Here is a 20,025-nt window from a genome sequence, read left to right as displayed (position 1 = left end):
TCCCCTCTGCTGCTGTACACTGCAAATTTCCACACTGCAGGACTAATACAGGAATATCTTATCTTATCTTCACATCCACAAATCTAAATGGAATTTGATTGCAATCTCATTCTTATAATGTTGTATTTTATTCATGTTTTGTATGAGTTGTTCACTGCTGCCAAGTGCAAATCAATCATAAGATTATCTTCTGTACTTCCTGACCTACTTTACAATACAACAATCTGTATTGACCGCAAATAATGCCAAGGTAATCAAGTCAAGGCCAGTACCAATAAAACTACAAACAACTGTATATTTAAAAAAATGTTCCATTGTTCAGAAAAATACAGATGAACACATGTTTCATTTATGTCACAGGGGGGAAGTAGTAGTAGTATTTCCATTATTTGTGAATTCACGTGAATATTCACAGGATGTCCTCTGCAAACAAACAAGAGATGTGCCAGTACAGGAAAGAGGTTGAAAAGGATATCCTCATAACTTACATTTTACTCATGGACAAAAATGGCATCCTATCCTCCATTCAATCAATATTTTATCTGCTTCATAAATCATACACACAATATCTTCATCTAAACAATACAGTGTGTTGAAATGTTTGTGTGTGCGTGATTTAGTTATGCAGAAAGACATTGTGAGAAGACGTGTGCCCTCCTTTTTTTCCCACTGGTTGGATGTGTGTGTTCTCAGGATATGAAAATGTGTCGGCAAATATCCGGAACATCGCTTCCATCGACCTCGGGGCTCGGCGAGGACGACACGGAGGTACGGTGAAGCCCGCCCTGCGTCGGAGACACAATCAGTATTTCATTGTTCATTGTTGATGCTGCGGATCATGACTCCGCGCTCAGCGCTTGTTGATCTTGTAGCTGTTTCTTCAGGCTCTTATCCAGCAGTACCAGACTCTGTACAGCCAGATTCCGGCAATCTGCGTCGGGGTCTCCTTCGGCCACATCTGTGGATATTAACAACACACAAATTATTAAAAGCAGCTACAGTATAATTAAAAAAGGAAAATCAATCAAATGCACATAATCCTGGCATTTTCTTTGCTTAATTAACAATGTGAAAGAAAAAGAAAAATGTCATTCAGCTCCATGTCGGGTCACTGCAATGTGAAACTACTTTTATCCTCAGGGGGATAAAGAGACATCCAACTGTTGCTGAGCCAATCACGTCATGGACGGTGGTACAGGACATCCTTGTTCCTCATCTACAGTATTTCCCAGAAATGCTCAATCCAGCTGTGCATGTGTGTGTGCCGTGCGAGTTTGTGTGTCCCTGACAGGATCACATTATGCAGGTGCAGCCTCAGACCTTTTGTGCATTTACAAGAATCATGTGTTTTAGAGTTAGTCTATTATTAGTAACATATAAACAATGTATTGATTTAGTCATGTGTCAGTACTAAATTAAATACTTTGGAAATGTGGCCCTGTAATAACAGAATTGGAACAAAGACTTTCGACGCATAAGGACAGATTTTAATGTCAAAATTTCAAGAAGAGGAACCAGTTTTTTTTTTTTTTTTTTACCTGCCAGCCAAGTTCTGGTCTCAAACAGCTGATCACTTAGGTCCACCAGCAGGTTTTGACTGGGCATGCTCAGAAACACAGAGCAAACGGCGAAGAGGACGCCTCGTCTCACCATCCTTTAACAGACAAGATTCCAGGTTACAGCTTAGACTGAAATAACAAAACACCCTGTCCATCCTGACCTTATAGAGTCTCTTTAGGTCTATTGTTATTTATTGTCTGACTGTTTTAACTCTTCATCAACCATGTGAAAAATAAACATGTTGCTAGGAAAAGACTAGCCACACAGGTACCTGATTAATGTTGAGCCTGGTCAGTTGTTTAAATACTACATTATAGTGCAGTTAACAACCACAGCTAGCTTCCTCAGATTAACTGTCTAAAACACTGATATGCATCATACTTACTGGTCAACATGGTAGCGCACCGCCCACACAAAGTCCAGTAAAGCACAACCCATCTGTGAAGCTATCTGCAAAAAAAAAGTCATAGGAATCTCATAGGGGTAGATAGATAGATAGATAGATAGATAGATAGATAGATAGATAGATAGATAGATAGATAGATAGATAGATAGATAGATAGCACAATTAAGTCACATTGTGATCCTCTGATAGCATGACTAGATGGATAAAATTACCGGTGCATTGACTGCTAGATGCATGAAGAGGCCCAAGGTGTGGATCAACCTGCCCAGTACAAGATGATCGCCGCCCAACAGGTCAAAGGTCACCTGAGGCCTACCAGAAAGGTGTTACATTTCAGTAATACAAATATTCAACTGTACACTTTAGCATAAAAACACGATGAGTGTTGAGCTTTGAAATTTGCACAAAAGAACATTACTTACTTGTCATAATTGCTGAGCAGAGGAAAAAAGAAGTGTCCAGCAACAGGGGCGTAACGGTTAGGGGTGGCCTTAGCTGGAGGTTGAGTGGCACCCTGTAGCACGAGAGAAATTACTGAAGAGGCTTCGGTAAATACCAAAAAAAGACAGGTCAATATACCGGTCTACTTTATTTACCTTAGTGAGGCGTTTCGTCTTGCTCTGTATCCGCTTCTCTACAACTTGTCGCCAGTGAACGGGGTTGTCGCCGGGGTATGGAATCAAATCAGTGCTGGCAGAAACACCCAGAGATGGGTTCCTCTTTTCAGTGATTGGCTTAGAGAGCTCCTGCGCTGCCAGAGCAAGGACCTGAGAAACCAAAAACAAGAACAGCCTTGTGATTACGCCTGCTGGCGATAAATCAAAACAGTTCAAATCGAAGTTTATTTAGCGAAGGCACTATCAAAAATGGAGAAGTGGTTGTTTTCACCTCCAAGATATCGAGCCGCTGGCGAAGACTGTAGTTCAAGGAGTAAAACTCTGTGGTCAAATACTGAGTCACCTATCGCAGAAAGGAAAGAGACATTTATTTAAAGCAGAAAGAATGCTTAAAAATGGCGATAAAGCTGTGAGGTAATGAGTATAAATTTTGATGTGAAAAGGTAAACCGTGTAGAAACTAAAGTGATGATCATACAGGGATAGAGTCGGTGACGGTGAGTGCCACCATGGTCGCCTGTCTGAGTCCCAGGAAGCCATTTATGGTGTATTTATCCTCCATGTGAAGAAGCACTTTGGTCAGCTGGACACTGATCTGAACAAACAAACATGATGAACTGTAGTGTGAAAAGTGATCTGTAAGAACTAGAAAATATATTCAAATCCCTGTACTACAATCAGTAACAGCAAGGTAAGGAACAACACCTTCTGTCACTGTGTCAGTTTAATGATAAAGATTTATAAATGAATGAATGTGAAGCACTGAACATTTCTGTTGCTGTCATACCTCTCTGGTTGCAAAGACGTTCTTCCTCACCAAACCCTCAGCGACCCTCAAACTGAGCTCCACACGCACCGGGTCCTCAGAGGAAATTAAAGCTGGGTGGGTCGACAGATAAGAAAATATTAGAGCTGGAGTCGGTAGCACAGCTTTTAAAACAAGAGGTGATCGATAAGGAGCCATACCTTCCAGACAGTCTCGTAGGTAGCGGGGCGGGGACGCTTTATTTAATTCCTGATCGCCAGACATATCGTACGGAGTGAGCTCGTCGTCGCTGCACCGGTGAAAGACTTGGAGTTAATAAGGACACTTCCCACAGATACATTCAGTATAACAGAGATGAGCTAATAACACTTACCTGTCCAGGTCGGAGTCTGGGTCAGCTTCGGATTTCTTTTGAGATGTAGATGGAGTTGTTTCACTGGTCTCTTGAGGAGAGTCAACTCTGCGGATGACACACATTCTCTTAAATAAAACCAATGCCTATAAATATATAGTGAGTGAAGTTTTATGGGATTTGGCCCGTTCTTTAAACATAGTCATTATGTCATTTGAATTTTAGTTGCCAAGATTAAACACAATATGTGTCCGTGGGAGTTCATTTTTCTCCACTGCTCTATTAAACTGCTATAAAACTGCTTTTAGTTCCTATTAAACAGACTGCAGATTCTTACATTTGAACTATGAAATATCAGCAACACAATGTAGCAGATGTAAATCTGTATTTTTAGCTGTACATATCGCCCACAACCTATAAAAATAGGGATAGTAATGCTTGGTAGTTTATAATGGTAAGTTGCTTTGTGTAAATCTTGCACAAAACTGACTGTTTTTTAATTATTTAATAGAGGCAAAATACACATAACAAACACAACAATATGATGACATGATAATATAACCTCACAAAATTAGAAAAAAAATAAGGAAAACTGGACAAAAGAAAATTAAAAATAAATAAATAACAAGAGACTGAAATATACATAATGGCAGGTAGAGCGTATTTAATATTTTATATAGTCCCACTCTTCACTAGAGCAAATGTTTTTCCATTTCATGTTGTGTTGTGCTACATTTTGGTGGTTTGTAGCAATTATTTTTTCCAAAAGAAACTGGCTTTATAATGTATTTTTTAGGAAACTTAGATTTCGTTTAGCTCTTGATTGAGCTTTGAATATAAATATTTTACCCAACAGTATAATTGCATTAAACTGACAGACTTTGTCGCATATCAGTTAATAGTCCTCAGAATTCATCAGTTACAGAGATGTAAAGAGACTTACCCGTTCACAGGCTCGGCCTCTGGCTCATCACCAGTAATGGGAGTCATCAGAGAAAGCAGCTCTTGAGTTTCCTCGTCCTGATCGTACTACAACACAACACGACACAAACTCAGAAACAGGTCTCAAATGGCATTTCAATCAAGCGATGAATTAAATATTTTGAAGCCAATTAGGCTCACTAAGCATTGTGTCTTGCAAATTAACATATTTTACCGACTGTACCTCAAACTTGAGCTTGGTTTTATTGATATCCATCCGAGAGCTCAGGCACTCTCCCACCACCATGCCCATACGCCGGATACGCACCACGCTGCTGTCCAGGTGGCTCTGCATGCCGCCCAGCATACACTGAAGTAACTCTAAAGAGAACAGGCACACAATCCATATCCTTAACCGTTAATTTATATGATCATATTAAACATAAGACAAAGGATGTGGAGCCATAACCACTTGTATTTGCACTGTTGGTTTACTGAGAGATTCATTGTTTTGTTGTACCTGAGCGGAGCTCCTGTAACTCAGAGTCTCTCAGCAGACTCACACTCAGCAGTAAGGCCTTGCTTACATACAGCTGCTGCTCCAGAGGTGTGTGCTTCACTGCACTGGGGTTAGCCCAGGCCTGGGACACAGACCGTAACACCTGACAACACATACACACGAATGTAAATCCAAATGTCAAAATCATCAATATATACAGTATATAACGTGATATCATTTGACTGCTGAACATCCTAATGCACTCACCTGGATGAGCAGTGGCCGGCGCTCCCTGTCTGCTGCGAGGTAACCCAGAACAATTCTCAAGATACGAGTCTGGGGGGAAAAAAAACACATGCTTTATATGATATTTATAAGATTATATGTTTTACTGTCAGGCTGCAAGTTATCTTCTTACCTCGTACTTGTACTGCAGTAACAGCAGTTTATGAGTTATGACAAACTGGGCCTTTCTATTTGTTAACACTAGATTGCCAATGATCCTGCCCAAGGCATCAGGCCTGAAAAAAAAGAGGCAAGAGACTTAAAAAAAGGCAGATAGAACACTGATAGCTAGAGGTCATATAAACTGCTAGCTGTTTAAATGTGTCTGTTCCCAGTCTCCACCTTACCCGCTGACAGCCTGCACCAGTCCAGTGAGCACGCTCTCCATCCACCGCTGTGGAACGTTCTCCAGCAGCTTCCAGCAAACCCGCTGCCACACCATGTCTGAGCGCGTGCACGCAGACAGCCGAGGAGCCAGCACCGCCAGCACCAAACCTGTAGGTAGAAAATAAAAAAGTATAATGGGGCTTGTTGGTAACATTCAAGTTTGTTGTCTTACATATTATTATCACTATGTAATTTCACTGAATAAACTCACCACTATGGCCCTGGATACACACTTTTCCAAGTGTCTGAGCCACGAAAGTCAAGGAGCAGTCTGTGCCATCTGTTGAAAATAGTCAGACAAATAGACGGGATGAGAAATTATCATTTTGATATCACAGCAATAAATCTTTGACATAAGATACATGCTGGCAAAGAGTTTAAAAGTTGTTCCCTCGCCTTTGAGTGCTTGGCAGGTCCGCTCCAGGGCAGTGAGCATCTCTGTGGCCAGCAGTGGGTAGTACTGCTGAGGACGAAAAAGAGGCTTGTTTTTGAGGTGTAACCTGTTGACGGTGAGGTCCGGCAGCGCCACAATACGTCCCAGCAGAGTCTCTCGGAGCTGGGGGGAGTCGGAGGGACCCGTCTCCAGACAGTAGGACCACAGCAGGTCAGCGAGTCGACCACTCTGGAGGAATCTCTCTGTGATGCTGACCAAGTGGTCGAGATTTGTGCTGGTTCTGGGGTGGAGTGACAATAACAAGAGTTAGTGAATAGACAACATGATGAACACGCCTCTATCCAACACCACCACCACCCACCTCAGCTCTCCTATTCCCTCCATCAGCACCAGCAGCGTCTGCTCTGGAGGGCCTCTGAGGAACAGGCCGTCCCATAACTCTGTGAGCTGGGCTGCTGTGAGGCTGGTCAACCAGTCAGCCTGGATGTTGCTGACGAGGAACTGAAGGGTTCGGGTGAAGTGAGCTCTCCTGAACTCTGCCCGCTGAACTGGAGTGGTTTCACTCTCTGGTCCTTCATCCAGGTAGGAGTGGAGTGTTTGAAGAGTGGCGATGATGTCTTTGGTATCTGTGGATGTAGTGAGGGTCCGGAAACAATGGGCCACCGCTAGGCGAACCTCAGTATTTGGGGCAAGGGACTCCATCTTTGAAATGGCAACCACCTTGTTTTACATCCTAAACAAAAACATTAAAAGGACATTTCATAATGAAACAATTGTGAATGGTTTCTACCAAGGTAACTTATGTATCTGTCTCCACACAGAAACCAACACTTCCCTGTTCACAAGAAGATTAAAACGACTTCAAAATACAGCAGCTGTCCATGAAAATAGATAAACACACAGGGAATGAAATTAGCACCTGCCAGCTGCCAAATACAGGGTAACTGTTGGCTGTGGCAGGGGAAAATTTCAGGTCACCTGCCACCATGGCAGACAGGTTAGGTTATATTAAGAAATATTATTTAAAAAAAGCAATTCTAAAGCCTAAATTAAATATATTATAACACTTAATTTTACAGGTCAACAATTTCATGGTAATTAGGTGATAATTAGCAAGTAACCTAATTGAAACTTCCTTGGAATTACTGCCAAATTTCCCAAATATTTACCTATACATCTATTGAAAATTACTTTACTATTAACATCATTTAATAATTATATTCCGCTTTTTCCCAATAGCTGGTAATTTATTTAATACATTTCCAGGAAAAAGAATACAAAGTTAGTTGATATGCTTTATTTCCATGTCTGATGATAAATAGGTGATAATTAACAAATAACTTCTTTAAAAACTCCCTGAATCATTACATTAGCTACCAGGTTACATTTGTGTAGACAATTAGTCACACAATGGTGAGATTTGTGCTGATCAGAAGTGTCTTCTATTAGTTTTGGTTTTGGAGGTAAATATTGGGGTAATTTGGCAGTAATTCCAAAGAAATTTCAAATAGGTAACTTGCTAATTATCACCTAATTACTATGACATTTGCAGACCTGTAAAATTAAGTGTTAATAAATATAGTCATGCATTAAGGTTAGGTGATATATTCCATAATTCTACAGTCTGGTACCACTGACTCAGTGTTTACAATTTTAAAGTGTTATACCTAGATTTCAGAAGTGGTAGACAAAACAAATTGAGTAGAAATGTTCAGTGACCTGCCACAGTGACAGGTGAGGAAAAAGGTTAATTTCAGACCCTGGTCACACACACACGTCTCTATTGGAGTCTATTAGCTTCAACTGTTAGCCTGTCAAAACCTCTAAACTAATCCACACCTAAGCATTTAATTTAACAACATAACACACCTTTATAAGGCTGACATGTTCTACAGTCACTGTGACATTAAAACGTTTCTTTAAGAGGTGTATTTGTGTAGTTCCTACTGTCAGTTTATCATGAACATCCCGCCGTGTCGCTCTGCTTCATGCTTCATGCTTCGCTCTCTGTGTGCTCCATCAAAATACGTCCGATGTGGTGAGCAAAGAAGGAGAGAGAGGGGACAGTTCCGGGGGACAGTCTGATCCGTGAGGCATTCAAGAAGACAACAACGTTTTTTGTAACACTTTTGGATGCTCATTATGTCATAATCATTTATACAACAATTAACAAATAAACTAAATGGATCATTATTCGCCCAGTTTTAGCGCACAGCTAGGCACTTAATAATTATGTGTTATTTTATTATTTATTTATTAATATATGTATTATTATATGTTTTATTATTATATGTATTATTATTATTATTATTAATATTTGTATTATTATTATTAGATAAGATAAGATATTCCTTTATTAGTCACGCATTGGGGAAATTTGCATTTTTTCATTATTATTATTATTATTATTATTATTATTATTTGTATTTATTTATCCATCCATTCATTTATTTATTTATTCATTTATTTATTTATGTGAGGTAGAGTGTAGATGTATCAGCCATTTAATAAGTAAAGGCTGTTCATTTGAGCTTGTTGACTGGCAGCAGAGGACCATTTACAAATTGATAATTCCCTAAAACCATTTAGATAATTGGATTATGACACATCTTTTCCATTATAAGTAATCCATTCTACTGTGCTTATATATTGATGTTATAGAGTGTTGTTGATATTGTACACAGTCATTTTAATTTATTTTATTTCACTTGTATAATGAATTTTATTAAAATGATATACACTATACTATCACAATGTAAAGACTACAGTGTTAAACCTATAGCAGAGTAGGATTTTCATGTTGTTTTGGGAGCAAGTTGTGCTGGTTTATCATGATATATCACCCATTGTGATTGTTTAGTGATATAATCTTAATAAAATAAACTTACATGTGAAATAAAATAAATTAAAATGACTATAACACCAATATATATACAATTATACCAAAACAACAAAGGATTCCTTACAATAAAAGAAAGTGTCATAATCCCATGCTCTAAATAGGGAATAAACAATTTATAAATGGTCCTCTGCTGCCGACCTGAGGAATGTTACAGTAACAACAAGCTAACTGTTATCCCAGGAAACAAGCACAAATGAACAACTTTTACTTATTAAATGGCTGATATTACTACACTCTATTTCACATATTTGAACCTACAATCATATGTATAAATAAATAGTAATACCAATAATAAACAAACAAACTAATAAATTAAAAAATTAAAAAATTAAAAAATGAATAAAAAAATGAATAAATAAATAAAATAAATAAAATAAAATAATAAATAATAATAAATAACACCTCAATAATGCCACCGAGCATTTAGAACACATGACGTCACCGAGCACTTATTAATAAATTCACTTATTAATTCCATTTATCCATTTATTTGCACAATGCTTCATTATTGATTTGTCAGCTGAATGATGATAATACAAATGGGCCCCCATAAAGTTTCATGACACAAATTAACGGTTGAAAATTAATCTTTATTATTGCAGATCTATATAGTTGCTGGTAGAGCATCAGCTGGCATGTTGACTATTAGGGGACAGGTGGTCTTCACACCTGTCCTCTGGGAGTGAATAAAGTGTTGATAACTGGTGATGGTATTAACAAGATTGTGACACTGGAGACAAGTTCAAGGTGTGGATGAGGGCCCATGCTGTACATACTCACAACCTGCAGGTGGGGCTGATCGGTTGGAGGCAGAGGGACCCAGTGTCAGGTATCTGGTGAACTGAAAAAACAATCATATGGAGCTTGCACATGGACCGGGAAATAATGTTTAGTGCAGACACTTGTCAGAGTGGAATAAATCTTCCTTTTACAAATATTTCCATTTGGAATACATTCATTTATTTAATATGTAACTGTAAAAAAAAAAAAAGAATTACTTTGAAATACTAACCTGTGGCTTGATCAAATACTTATAAAAATGGAAATCCCCTAAAGCATCACCTTTGACTCATAGTGAGCTGGTAACATGAGAGAACATGCGTTAACACCCAGAGCTTATTTCTGCCAAATTAAAGGGACTGTTTGTAACTTTCTAAGCGTATAAATGTACCATGTCGGGACACATGCGCGCTCACATTCTCGCGTACTTGCTCCACCTCTAGACATGAACGCGCGCTCACTCCACACTGCAGAAGAGCTGGTTTAGCTCTGAGAATATCTAGTGAATGTACAGTGGACGTTTGTGCAGAAATAAATGCTGCAGCTCCTCCAGACCAACAGAGGTTTCCCGTGTCTTGTGAAGTGACGGGACTCTGCAGAGAGAAACCTTGTCGTCTCATTACCGACCGGGTGCCGGTGTCTCCCTGTTCACTCCGGCTGCGGGCGGAGGGAGACGAGTTTCTCGCTGCAGAGCCCCGCTGCCTCAGCCTGCGCTGAGGCAGGAGAAGCAAACACAGTATCAGCATTGATTCATGGAGAGACCTACGTCTGGTCAGCTAACATTACTGCCAAGCAGGTGAAATATAGAGTGATATTGTGGTTTTAGCTGACGTGTGTCGCCTCACTGTTTTGAGCGATGCTCGTTCATGTCTATGTAGAGCCAGCACAAGCGCGAGCCCGACGCTGACTTTCGTTGATTTCACGGCCACAGGTGTCGCTGTTAAGAAGCATTTCTGAAAGTTACAAATAGTCCCTTTAACAGTGTTAACAGTATGTTTGGTAAAATCAATTCTGCTGCTAGAATCTATACAATACATGAAAACACATGGTACAATGTAAAAACAAATGAGGCAACCAAACACAAGGTCATTTTATTCCATTTATTTTTCTAATCTTACTTTCACTGCTTACCTTTAAATTGTTCTCTTTTTACAATGACTGAAATTATATTTCCCCAGTAACAATTAGGATTAGATCATTCGGGGAATCTTCAAAAATAATATACAGCTGTAACCAATACTGTTATAATTTATACATTTATCTTTGAAAATAGGAATAAATTTAACTTTTACAATTTCTCTTTTCTACAATATTCTCTTTTTAATCTTCCCATGTCACGTAATGGCAAGCCATGCACTACTCCAGTAGTGATGTTTGTGCCTTGAGCAAACTTTCTTTGGACACTGGAAGTGAGCGTGAGAGAGAGAGAGAGAGAGAGAGAAAAAGTTCACAAAAATGACAATTCATATTTACAGTTTAGGTTTTTCATCGTTATAATTTAACAAACTGACAGTCACGTGGTCAGTGCTTTCCCCAGGGCTCATCATCAGGTTAGTCAAGAGGCAAAGTTTGAGACACAGAGGCACAGTGTTTAGACTAGCAGGCCAGTTTTATGTTTTTCTTTCAGGGCGAGCTCGGAGTCGGTTGATTTATTAGAACAAGTTACCAAAAGATCACAGACCCTGATAAGATAAAATTATCAGTTTAAAGTTGAAACATCTGTCTTTGGTCATTTTGAAAAGCAAAATGGAGTAATTTGGTGGTTAAAGTGCAGTCACCTTCAGCTCTGCTAAAAGGGAATGTTTAGTCAGCTCTGTGGTCTCGATGTCTAGTTCATCTGTTGCCGTAGTCCCCAAACTATCTGTCAAACTCAGTAAAATATGAAGCAGGGAGAGAATTAAGTGAAGTATAGCCTGCTGTGTTCAAGTGTCATCCCATTTCCTGTTTTAAATCTGTTGGGGCAAACCTCCTGCCACACTAAAAGGCAGGAAGCTGAACTCAGCAAAGCCGTGGTATGAGGTTTTAGGTGTCGCGTGTTGACATTGTGAGGTCTCACAACTCCACTAATGGAAATTATAGCATATGATTTCTCAGTCAAAACATAGGACTGAATCAGAGATATATATAATAAAAATCGGTGTTTCCATGCAGGACCATCTGACTCCATCTGGGAAGACAACAGTAGAAACTGCAGACTCTGCCATTATGTCTAACATCACAACCCTGAGGAGGTCACAGCGACGTCAGCATTATGGAAGAGCGCCACGACCTCAACAAACCGAGCAGGTCACATTCAAGCTTTCGCACACGACGGTCGAGTCACCCAAAGACAAATGCTTTAAACATTTCTCCCGAAAATCAATAAATTCTCCCACCAGAATTAATCTCCCCTCCCCCTTGTGAATTCAAAAAAAAATGTACAAAGATATATATATTCAGCAGAACAGATCACAGAGTTGTGAGTTGTCGTTTTGTGTCAAATGATGAATAAATATCGGCATGTGATTTCAAAACAGAAAAAAAAAAAAGAAAACAGATACTGTACACGCTACATGCTAGAGAAGAATACAGGCAGCTGTCTCTCAGCATAAGACGAGAAGAAGAAATGTTCTTTTCTTCGGACTATAAAAATACCTAGAATCTAGAATGAGTGTAGAAAAAACTTTACATGTACAAGTCATTTACATCCAAGGCCATTTTTTTTTCCCATGGAGTGGCAGGTGAAGGAGAGCAGTGACGTAGAGGTGAAACAGGGTGAAAAATAGGAATTCTTCCTTAGCATATTGGTGCAGAACGCCATGCTGTTTGGACAAAAACAACCTTCCCTGCAACTAGAAATCCGTCAAGACGTCTGGCAGGTGTTTTTTACGTCCAGTTTCTGAGTCCAAACATGATGGCTGCGAGGTACCGATAAGAACGGCATCAGTCCAAAAACAGTCCGTACATCTTCGAGAAAGCAGATGTTGCTTCAGCAGAGGAAATAAAAGAGCAGGTTTGTTTCATCTGCCCTCCACCAATGTCCACTTTCTTTCAAAGCATTATTGCTACCAAAGTCCGCCATGTCTCTTCAGTGATATATATATATATATCTGGTCTGGAAAACCATCAAACTGGCCAACAGCCAGCAGAAAAAGCTCATCTGTACTCCTGATGGCTGAAAAAATACAATATGTAACTAAACTCATCTTAAAGCATGGCTGCAAAATGTAGTTTTCTTGAATAATTCCAATTCGATATGACATTAAAATTAGCGTTTTTCTTCTTCACCAAAACTATCATCATTTATAAATTGATCCCTTCACAATAAACATTTTTTTTTTCTATCAACAAAACAATAATGAAATCAAAACTTAGTGCAAAGTACAACCATTTGATTATTCACATACAACTTGTCAAATGCATTTTTACCGACAATAAATCACTTGTGCAGCGACAAAAAAAAAGGTTGGTTACCTGGATAAGCTTGCTCCCCATTACTTTCACTCAGCAAGAGAACACTGGGGTCAGGTGGGCTGTACTATTAGAAAAATAATAAAATAAAATACACTACAATTCCCAGAATCACTCGTCACGTTTCCCTTCATGCTTAGTTCAAGTGTCTGGAGAGTTTACAAAGTGAATGTGTCAGTGTGAGCAGGTTATATTTTGTCAGTTACAGTACCCAGATCAGTTTGAGTTATTTCATATTTGTGCCAAGGAGTGATGGGAAATGTAGTGTTTTTTTCCACTTGAGGTTTCCAGCCCACCTGAGCTCCGGGACCCTGTTTCATTGTAAAAAACAATAAATGAGATGAAGCAAATCATAAACCACCCAGTTCCTTCATTTGGGACATTGAAGCTTATATTACTTGCAAGTGTCACCAAGCTTTTTCAAAACCTTTAAGTAACACTGCGCAAAAAAAAATGTCAAACACCTCACACACACGCACACACACACACACACACACACACACACACACACACACACACAAAAACCCTCCGGGCATTTCTCATCCTCGACCCCTTAGAAACGTCCCTCACTTGGGTTCGCTGGAAAGAACTTGGTTAAAAGGACAGGACACACGGTTATAGGGACCGGTAGGCAGCACCGCAAACTTTAAAACACATTCAATTCAAAAGAGGAAGCTGCCGCTCCGATCTCCTGCCCAGCGCTTCATACGGCTTTGTGATTTAAAACACGATTCAGCCTGATTCAGGAGATCACATCCCACATACCACCATCATCCCAGTTAACACTTCACAGACTGAACTGAGGCATGTATGGCATGCATAATCAATGAATACTTGGATCACCTTTCATTTAAGGCCTTTCGGTACTGTAGAATCGTCTGATTGTTTCTTGTTTTTTAACTCAATCAAACATTGACACTTTGTTTTTGTTTTTTTGGGGAAAGATTTTCTACTCTTTGTGATACTGACCCTCTTGCACACATTTACACATTCACTCAGTCGACAGGGGAGACTCGGGTCCCTCTAGCCAAATACATGGAGGTCACCAGGACCCAAGTGTACTCAGGAGGGTTAGAACACATACACTCACATATAAGCACAGACTCAAAGGGATATCCAACTGAAAATTGCTTATTTTTCACTGATAGCCATGGACTTCTTAGAAATCTTAATTAAATCCTTTTTGGATGAGTTGAGTGTGTTGTTGTTGTTGTTGTTGTTGTTGTTGTTGTTGTTGTTGTTTTCCTACCAAAATGATGTCCGAATATTTTTTTACATCCTCTCTTGGTAGTTTTCTTTTAAGTCTCCAATATTTTTTAACAGCCTGAGGAGTCACTGTGCGCTGGCTATCTGGCTGCATGGCATCTATTTGACCTCTAGGATGGAGGGGTTGCACTCCATGATGGCCACGATGATCTTGTCGATGTAGTCCTGGAGCCTGTAGTTGATCTCCTCCTGTTTGTGGACGGCCTCCATCAACTAGAAAACAGAAGAACAGACGTCAGTGGAGACAAAAGTGATAACACGGAACAACGCTTGCTTAAAAAGTGGAGGTTTTATATCATTCTGTAGCTTCCAAGTGAAGCAAAGCAATGTACCGCGGTGTGGACGCAATGTTAGTTTGGATCAGAAAGTCACACGATAACACAAACAAACAAACCGATCGATGCAGCGGTAGACCAGCAAAGCCAGTGTTCTGCGAGGTAAAATTATCGTTTTTGTGAATGGAGTCTGGTGGCTTTGAAGACGGCGATAAAATAGCTATAGTTCCCCGTCGCAAAGGGCCGTCTGATGGCGAGGTAAAGCGGTGAAAATATTCTAAATATAGCGTACACTTAAACTGATAATGATTTTTTTCTTTAGGTGGCTAAAATACGTTTCTCTGCTGCTCCCGCCCACAGCCTCTTTACCTCGCTGTCAGGCAGCCCTTACCAACGGCGTTGTATCACTCTCTTCAAAGCCACCAGACTCCATTCACAAAAACAGTAATTTTACCGCGCAGAATACTAGAGTATATATACAACCCCACTTCAAAGAGTCCAGACTAACCCTTTCAATTATTTCCAAACTTGGCACAGCTAACGCTATCAATAGCGTTCACAATGTTCATAACCTTGTTGAATAGCTGACTTTGATAACCTACGTCACTGCTGTTTGCTAATGGACGTTTCCATTTGAAAGAAAAAGGAAAAGAATGCAGAAGGATCCGTCCTTTAAATTCAAATAAAAAGGTGAACCGACGAGGAATGTGTTTCACGGCGTCTTTCCTGTTTTCTAAAACCTACCTCTACACGAGACACGTTGTTGATCTCAGCAGCTAGAGAGTCGGAGAAGGAGGCCGACATCAAGTTCTTGGCTCCCTGGATGCTCAGGTTGATGATCTGGCCGTTTAACTCGTCGTTCTGCTCCTTCAGGGTGCGGTTGTCCTGGAGGGGTTAAGTCGAACATAACGCATCATAAAAACAGTTACAAGGCCGGATCCTACATCATTCTTCCGTTTTTCAAAACAGTCTGGTTAGAGTGATAGAAAGAGAAAACGTAGCAGAAAATTGAGGATGCTCAGAATGTGCGTGCTACCTGTTTGAGTCGTTTGATCTCTTGCTCCAGCTCGGCCTCGCGGGTGCGGGTCTGATATTCCTGCAGCCCTGCTCCAGGTGTGCGCCCTCTCTTCGCTTCGGCCTCCAGTTTGTAGAGCTGTAGGTGCTCCAGCTGTTTACGCAAGTCTTCAATGAGCTGAGGTACAAACAAATCAAGAGACATCACTTAGTAAAGTTATTAGGAAGCAAAAACACTTGGTTCATTTAGACAGGAACATTAGACACATGACTGAGATGTTGTCAAACTCGACGCTCTGTTGTATTTTGTACGCCGAGTGCTGTTTATTTTGTACATAGAGAAACCAGACCCACCTCCTGTGTGCACTCCTTCTCCTTCTGGCTCTGGTGGCGCTCGTGGCTCAGCTTGTCAGCCATCTTCCTACGGGACTCCGTCTCCTCCTCTAGCTTGTCGCACATGGCTTCCGTCTCATCCTGCAGCTTCCTCTTCTCCTGGAAAATTAAAAAACAAAAGGTGAGGATGAAGAGGAGTGAGATGAGAAATGGAACAACGAAGGCAAACCAAGGAGATGAGTCATCGTCGCTCTCACCTCCTCTAGCCTCTCGATGTTTGCTCGAAGACAAGGAACGCAGGACCTCAGCTCGCTGTTCTCCTCGTCCAGCTGCTGCAGCCTGAGAAACAAAACGCAAATTCACATCAGAAACCTACAGTACAGCAACGAAGTAATAACTGACGCTGTTTGTTGATAGTAAACAATGCCATACCACAGGGAAACAGCTTACATTCAGTGGCAGATTAGTGCCAGAGGGTGGCAGTGTAGAGCCATGATCCATCCAACAAACAACATGTGAACCACTGACATCATGATGAACAAATATGTTTTTGATATACCATTAAATCCAATACAATAAACACCAAAAAGTACAAACTTCTCAGGGTATCAAACACTGACTGATTTTGTTGTAAATATCCAGTTAAAAGTATCAAAAACATTTAAATAGCTGGTGGCAATTAGATCTTATTTCTTGTTGTTTATAGGCATTTGTTACTCATCAAAATGATATACACAGGGACAAAACTGTGCTTAATAAACCAGGCAGCATGTGCAGACTCTTAATGCTTCCATCAAAGATATTGTAAACATAAGCAGTCTTTTCTGCTCACCTGGCCTGCAGGTTTTCTAGCTCCAGCCCCCTCTCCCTCTCCAGCTTGATCAGGGCCTCCTTGTGACGGCGGGTCTCCTTCTCTAGCTGCTCGTCGGCTTGGAGCTCCTGCTCCTTCAGCTGCTCCTCCAGGGCGTTGGCCCGGTGCACCAGGTGAAGGTTCTCCTGGCGTAGCCGCGTGTGCTGCTCCCCCGACGACTCCGACTCCTTTTCCAGCTCCGCCACTCGACGCTCCAGGAGGAGCACCTAGGAAAAAGCGCACGTTTTAAAAAGGTCAGTGACACATGTAAGAGTAATCAACTATAATGCATTAACAGTACTGATGTATCTGCTGAAATGCCAATATGAAATGCTCCCCTCTTGCTTTAACAACTACTGTAACAGGTGGAAACTGTGGAAAGCTCGCAGGTATGAATGTCCGTAACCAGAGGGATGTGAAAAAGCAGGTGTTGCTGAAAAAGATGAACCTTAACTGACAGACGAGCTCTCACCTTGTCTGTGATGTCGTTGTCGGCGAGCTCCAGGATGTCCCGCGTCAAGTCGCTCATAGTGTCCAGCGTCATCGAGCTGTTCTGGAGGAGATGTCTGCAGTGAGGGGAAAAAAAAAAAATCATTAGAGCCAGTTCCCATTTGACAAATTGCTGTTTTTTGTATGCCAAACATAACCATCTATAACAATCACACTGAAACCAGAGCAGCTGTTTGGCTTACCTTGCTACTTTCTTGCTGGACAGCCTCTTGCCAGCGCTGGATGGGGAGACAGAACAACAGGAAAAAGGGTCAGGAAGAGGGAAAAAGGATAAAGGAAAGAGACACCATCTCCTGGTATTCGTCCCTCTCTCTGCTAGTAGAGGAGCCCCACAGAAAATGTTGAGGTGGTTCTTTACTGATAAATCACTTCATTGAAACTAAAGCTACAAGATAATCACACATCACATCACAGCAACACAAACACAACAGCATGTATTAACAGTGTCTAACAAGTGCTGATTTAGGATCAGTCTTGACCTGTGACCAGCATTACAGAAACTTAAAAAAAAACTAAAGTTTTAAAGATTTATAAATTTCTGAATCATGCCCTTTTTGCAAATTCAGTTACTGAACACATCAAATAGGATTACTAAGTTTCTGTAATACAGCTACGGGTCAGTAATCCTGGATCAGCAAGTCTGTTACGATAAAAGCAGGCTCTTTGGAAAGCTTTACTCCACTACCGGCAGTCATTCTGCAACAACTCAAATGAAGCATGAGGACAATGACATGGAGAAGCAGAAAATACTCACCTGTGATACCTGGGGTTATTGTTTTATATTTGTACAATCAAGCTTATTTTCAGATGCGCAAAATGTTTATTATGCATGAGTGACAAATCATAATTTGTACAAATGGTAAGAATGGGCAGGAAGCTGGCTGTCGCCGTCTAAAAAGTGCTTCATATCCACAGAGAGTTTTTCCATCAATGATTAAATACTAAATGTGAAATATTAACACACTGCAACTCGCACACAAAAAGAGAGGATTTGGAAGAGTGGGCTTAAAACACACCCACAAAATGAACCACAATGGATGTGTGAGAGTACAATCTGTAATGTAACATAACACCATGTTGTTGCCAGTCCAACACAGCATGCACACATCATGAGAACATGCATGATACTGTGATCTAATCAGCACTGCAAACACATTCACACAGCTTGTAGTCGGAGTGGGTTGTGAATGACTAGTTACCTAGTCATCTCTAGGAAATTGAGGCGCGTGGAGAGGTCCTCGAGACGACTTATTTGTTTGTGACACTGGCTACAGAAAAAGTCCAGCGCCTCCTCCCTGAGGAAGCTCTGAAAGCAGTCAGGGAGAGGAGCAGGTGCACTGGAATAGAGGAAAACAGGGGAGGAAGAAGGAGGAGGAAGTAGTGGTGAGTGACGGACAAAGAAGGGGGGGTGCGCTGAGGTGGGACAGGAGCACCTCTGGGGGGGCGGTGCAGGGCGGTGTTAGTGAAATCCAACCACAGGAGAAGTTTGAAAGAGCAAAGTGTGAGTGAGAAGGAGACGTGAGACAGACTGCAGTGTGGCTGTGATTTGTTTTTTCGGATAGTGTAAGGAGACAAAACATTCTCAGAGAAAGAACTAATGAGATTTTCTTTCCCCGCTGCCAAACATTATTGTTTATTCAACCTTGGCATCTTCGCCGCGAGCTCAGAAAACCTACAGAATGGTTACAGTTAAGTCAAATAAATAAAAACAACAAAGGAAAACACACAGCTGATCATTTCACTGTCTGTGCCCTCTCCTCACATAACCTCTGCCAGCTGATTGTTCATTCAGGGAGCGAGTCAGGGTCTGAATTATGCAGCGCGCTGGCACAGGTTCCTGTTTATGTAGGCAGAAAACATGGCGGGGCAGACTTTGAATGAGTGTCACTTGGTGGTCATATGCGCTGTTGTACTGCGCCGTTTTTTTCTCCCTGACAGCGTGAAGGATGACTCTGTTAAATATTGCTCACAGCGATGCGTGTTTTTGTGTAGAACAGAGGCAACCCAGCCGTGTTTTCGTGTAGTCAAAGCGCTGTGATATGTAGATAGATAAATGTGGGGGCGTGTGTGTAGGCAGCACTGCTACATGCGCCAACAATGAGCACGGTTGGCTCAAAACACAGTGACGCATTCACACCGAGTGGGAGAAGTCTGTGGGAAGCAGTTATTTTTTTTTTTGGATATGATTTTTTTTTTTAAGCCTAACCACCACCAACTTGTATGCCATGTTATCTTTCACATGCAGTATGTAATTCACTGATTACATTTAATTAATTCATTATTTATGGTTCTCAACTATCATTTGAAATAAACTTAAACTTAAAACCTACCTATTCAGCCAGAGCTTTGATTAAGATTTTTATTAATTATTTTGTTCACTTATTTTACAGTATTTAAGTTGTAAAATTGTATTATATGTTCTTGTTATTTTATTAATCACTTATTTTATTTTATTTAAT

General features: G+C 40.6%; 2 protein-coding genes across 4 annotated transcripts in view; both read right to left on the bottom strand.

Moving 5' to 3' along the window:
* Nucleotides 1-109: 109 nt before the first annotated feature.
* telo2 (TEL2, telomere maintenance 2, homolog (S. cerevisiae)) lies at nt 110-8,272 on the bottom strand. The gene is made up of 21 exons (XM_037754737.1): nt 8,134-8,272; nt 6,548-6,919; nt 6,189-6,466; nt 6,004-6,072; nt 5,753-5,900; nt 5,539-5,641; nt 5,388-5,456; nt 5,142-5,283; nt 4,866-5,002; nt 4,644-4,729; nt 3,722-3,808; nt 3,549-3,637; nt 3,370-3,461; nt 3,061-3,177; nt 2,855-2,926; nt 2,563-2,733; nt 2,389-2,480; nt 2,179-2,278; nt 1,946-2,010; nt 1,539-1,654; nt 110-958 (listed from the first exon to the last, which is right to left on the bottom strand). Exons 2-21 carry the CDS (start codon nt 6,886-6,888, stop codon nt 837-839), a joined length of 2,496 nt encoding a protein of 831 aa, XP_037610665.1. The 5' UTR covers nt 6,889-6,919; nt 8,134-8,272; the 3' UTR covers nt 110-836.
* A 2,682-nt stretch (nt 8,273-10,954) lies between these two features.
* The window catches only part of rab11fip3 (RAB11 family interacting protein 3 (class II)), a 35,606-nt gene continuing 26,535 nt past the window's right edge, over nt 10,955-20,025 (bottom strand). For 2 of the 3 annotated variants that reach the window (XM_037754431.1, XM_037754433.1), the window contains 9 exons: nt 18,766-18,903; nt 17,749-17,784; nt 17,529-17,622; nt 17,039-17,283; nt 16,464-16,545; nt 16,228-16,365; nt 15,896-16,051; nt 15,604-15,744; nt 10,955-14,797 (listed from right to left, as the gene is read on the bottom strand). In XM_037754431.1, the coding sequence (XP_037610359.1) occupies nt 14,684-14,797; nt 15,604-15,744; nt 15,896-16,051; nt 16,228-16,365; nt 16,464-16,545; nt 17,039-17,283; nt 17,529-17,622; nt 17,749-17,784; nt 18,766-18,903 (1,144 nt within the window). In that variant the 3' untranslated portion in view covers nt 10,955-14,683. The remainder of the gene's footprint in view (nt 14,798-15,603; nt 15,745-15,895; nt 16,052-16,227; nt 16,366-16,463; nt 16,546-17,038; nt 17,284-17,528; nt 17,623-17,748; nt 17,785-18,765; nt 18,904-20,025) is intronic. The other variant, XM_037754432.1, reaches the window with a different exon arrangement.

This window comes from Sebastes umbrosus, chromosome 20, assembly GCF_015220745.1.
Source record: "Sebastes umbrosus isolate fSebUmb1 chromosome 20, fSebUmb1.pri, whole genome shotgun sequence".
NCBI classification, from domain to species: domain Eukaryota; kingdom Metazoa; phylum Chordata; class Actinopteri; order Perciformes; family Sebastidae; genus Sebastes; species Sebastes umbrosus.
This window is presented reverse-complemented; position numbering and strand designations above follow the sequence as displayed.

Excerpts from the sequence above, each read along its gene's own strand:
- telo2 (XM_037754737.1), bottom strand. The coding sequence starts at position 6,888 with ATGGAGTCCCTTGCCCCAAATACTGAGGTTCGCCTAGCGGTGGCCCAT. Across the intron at positions 5,642-5,752 it reads CTGGTGCAGGCTGTCAGCGG|GCCTGATGCCTTGGGCAGGA; the intron begins GTAAGGTGGAGA and ends CTTTTTTTTCAG. Across the intron at positions 3,462-3,548 it reads CCTACGAGACTGTCTGGAAG|CTTTAATTTCCTCTGAGGAC; the intron begins GTATGGCTCCTT and ends CGACCCACCCAG.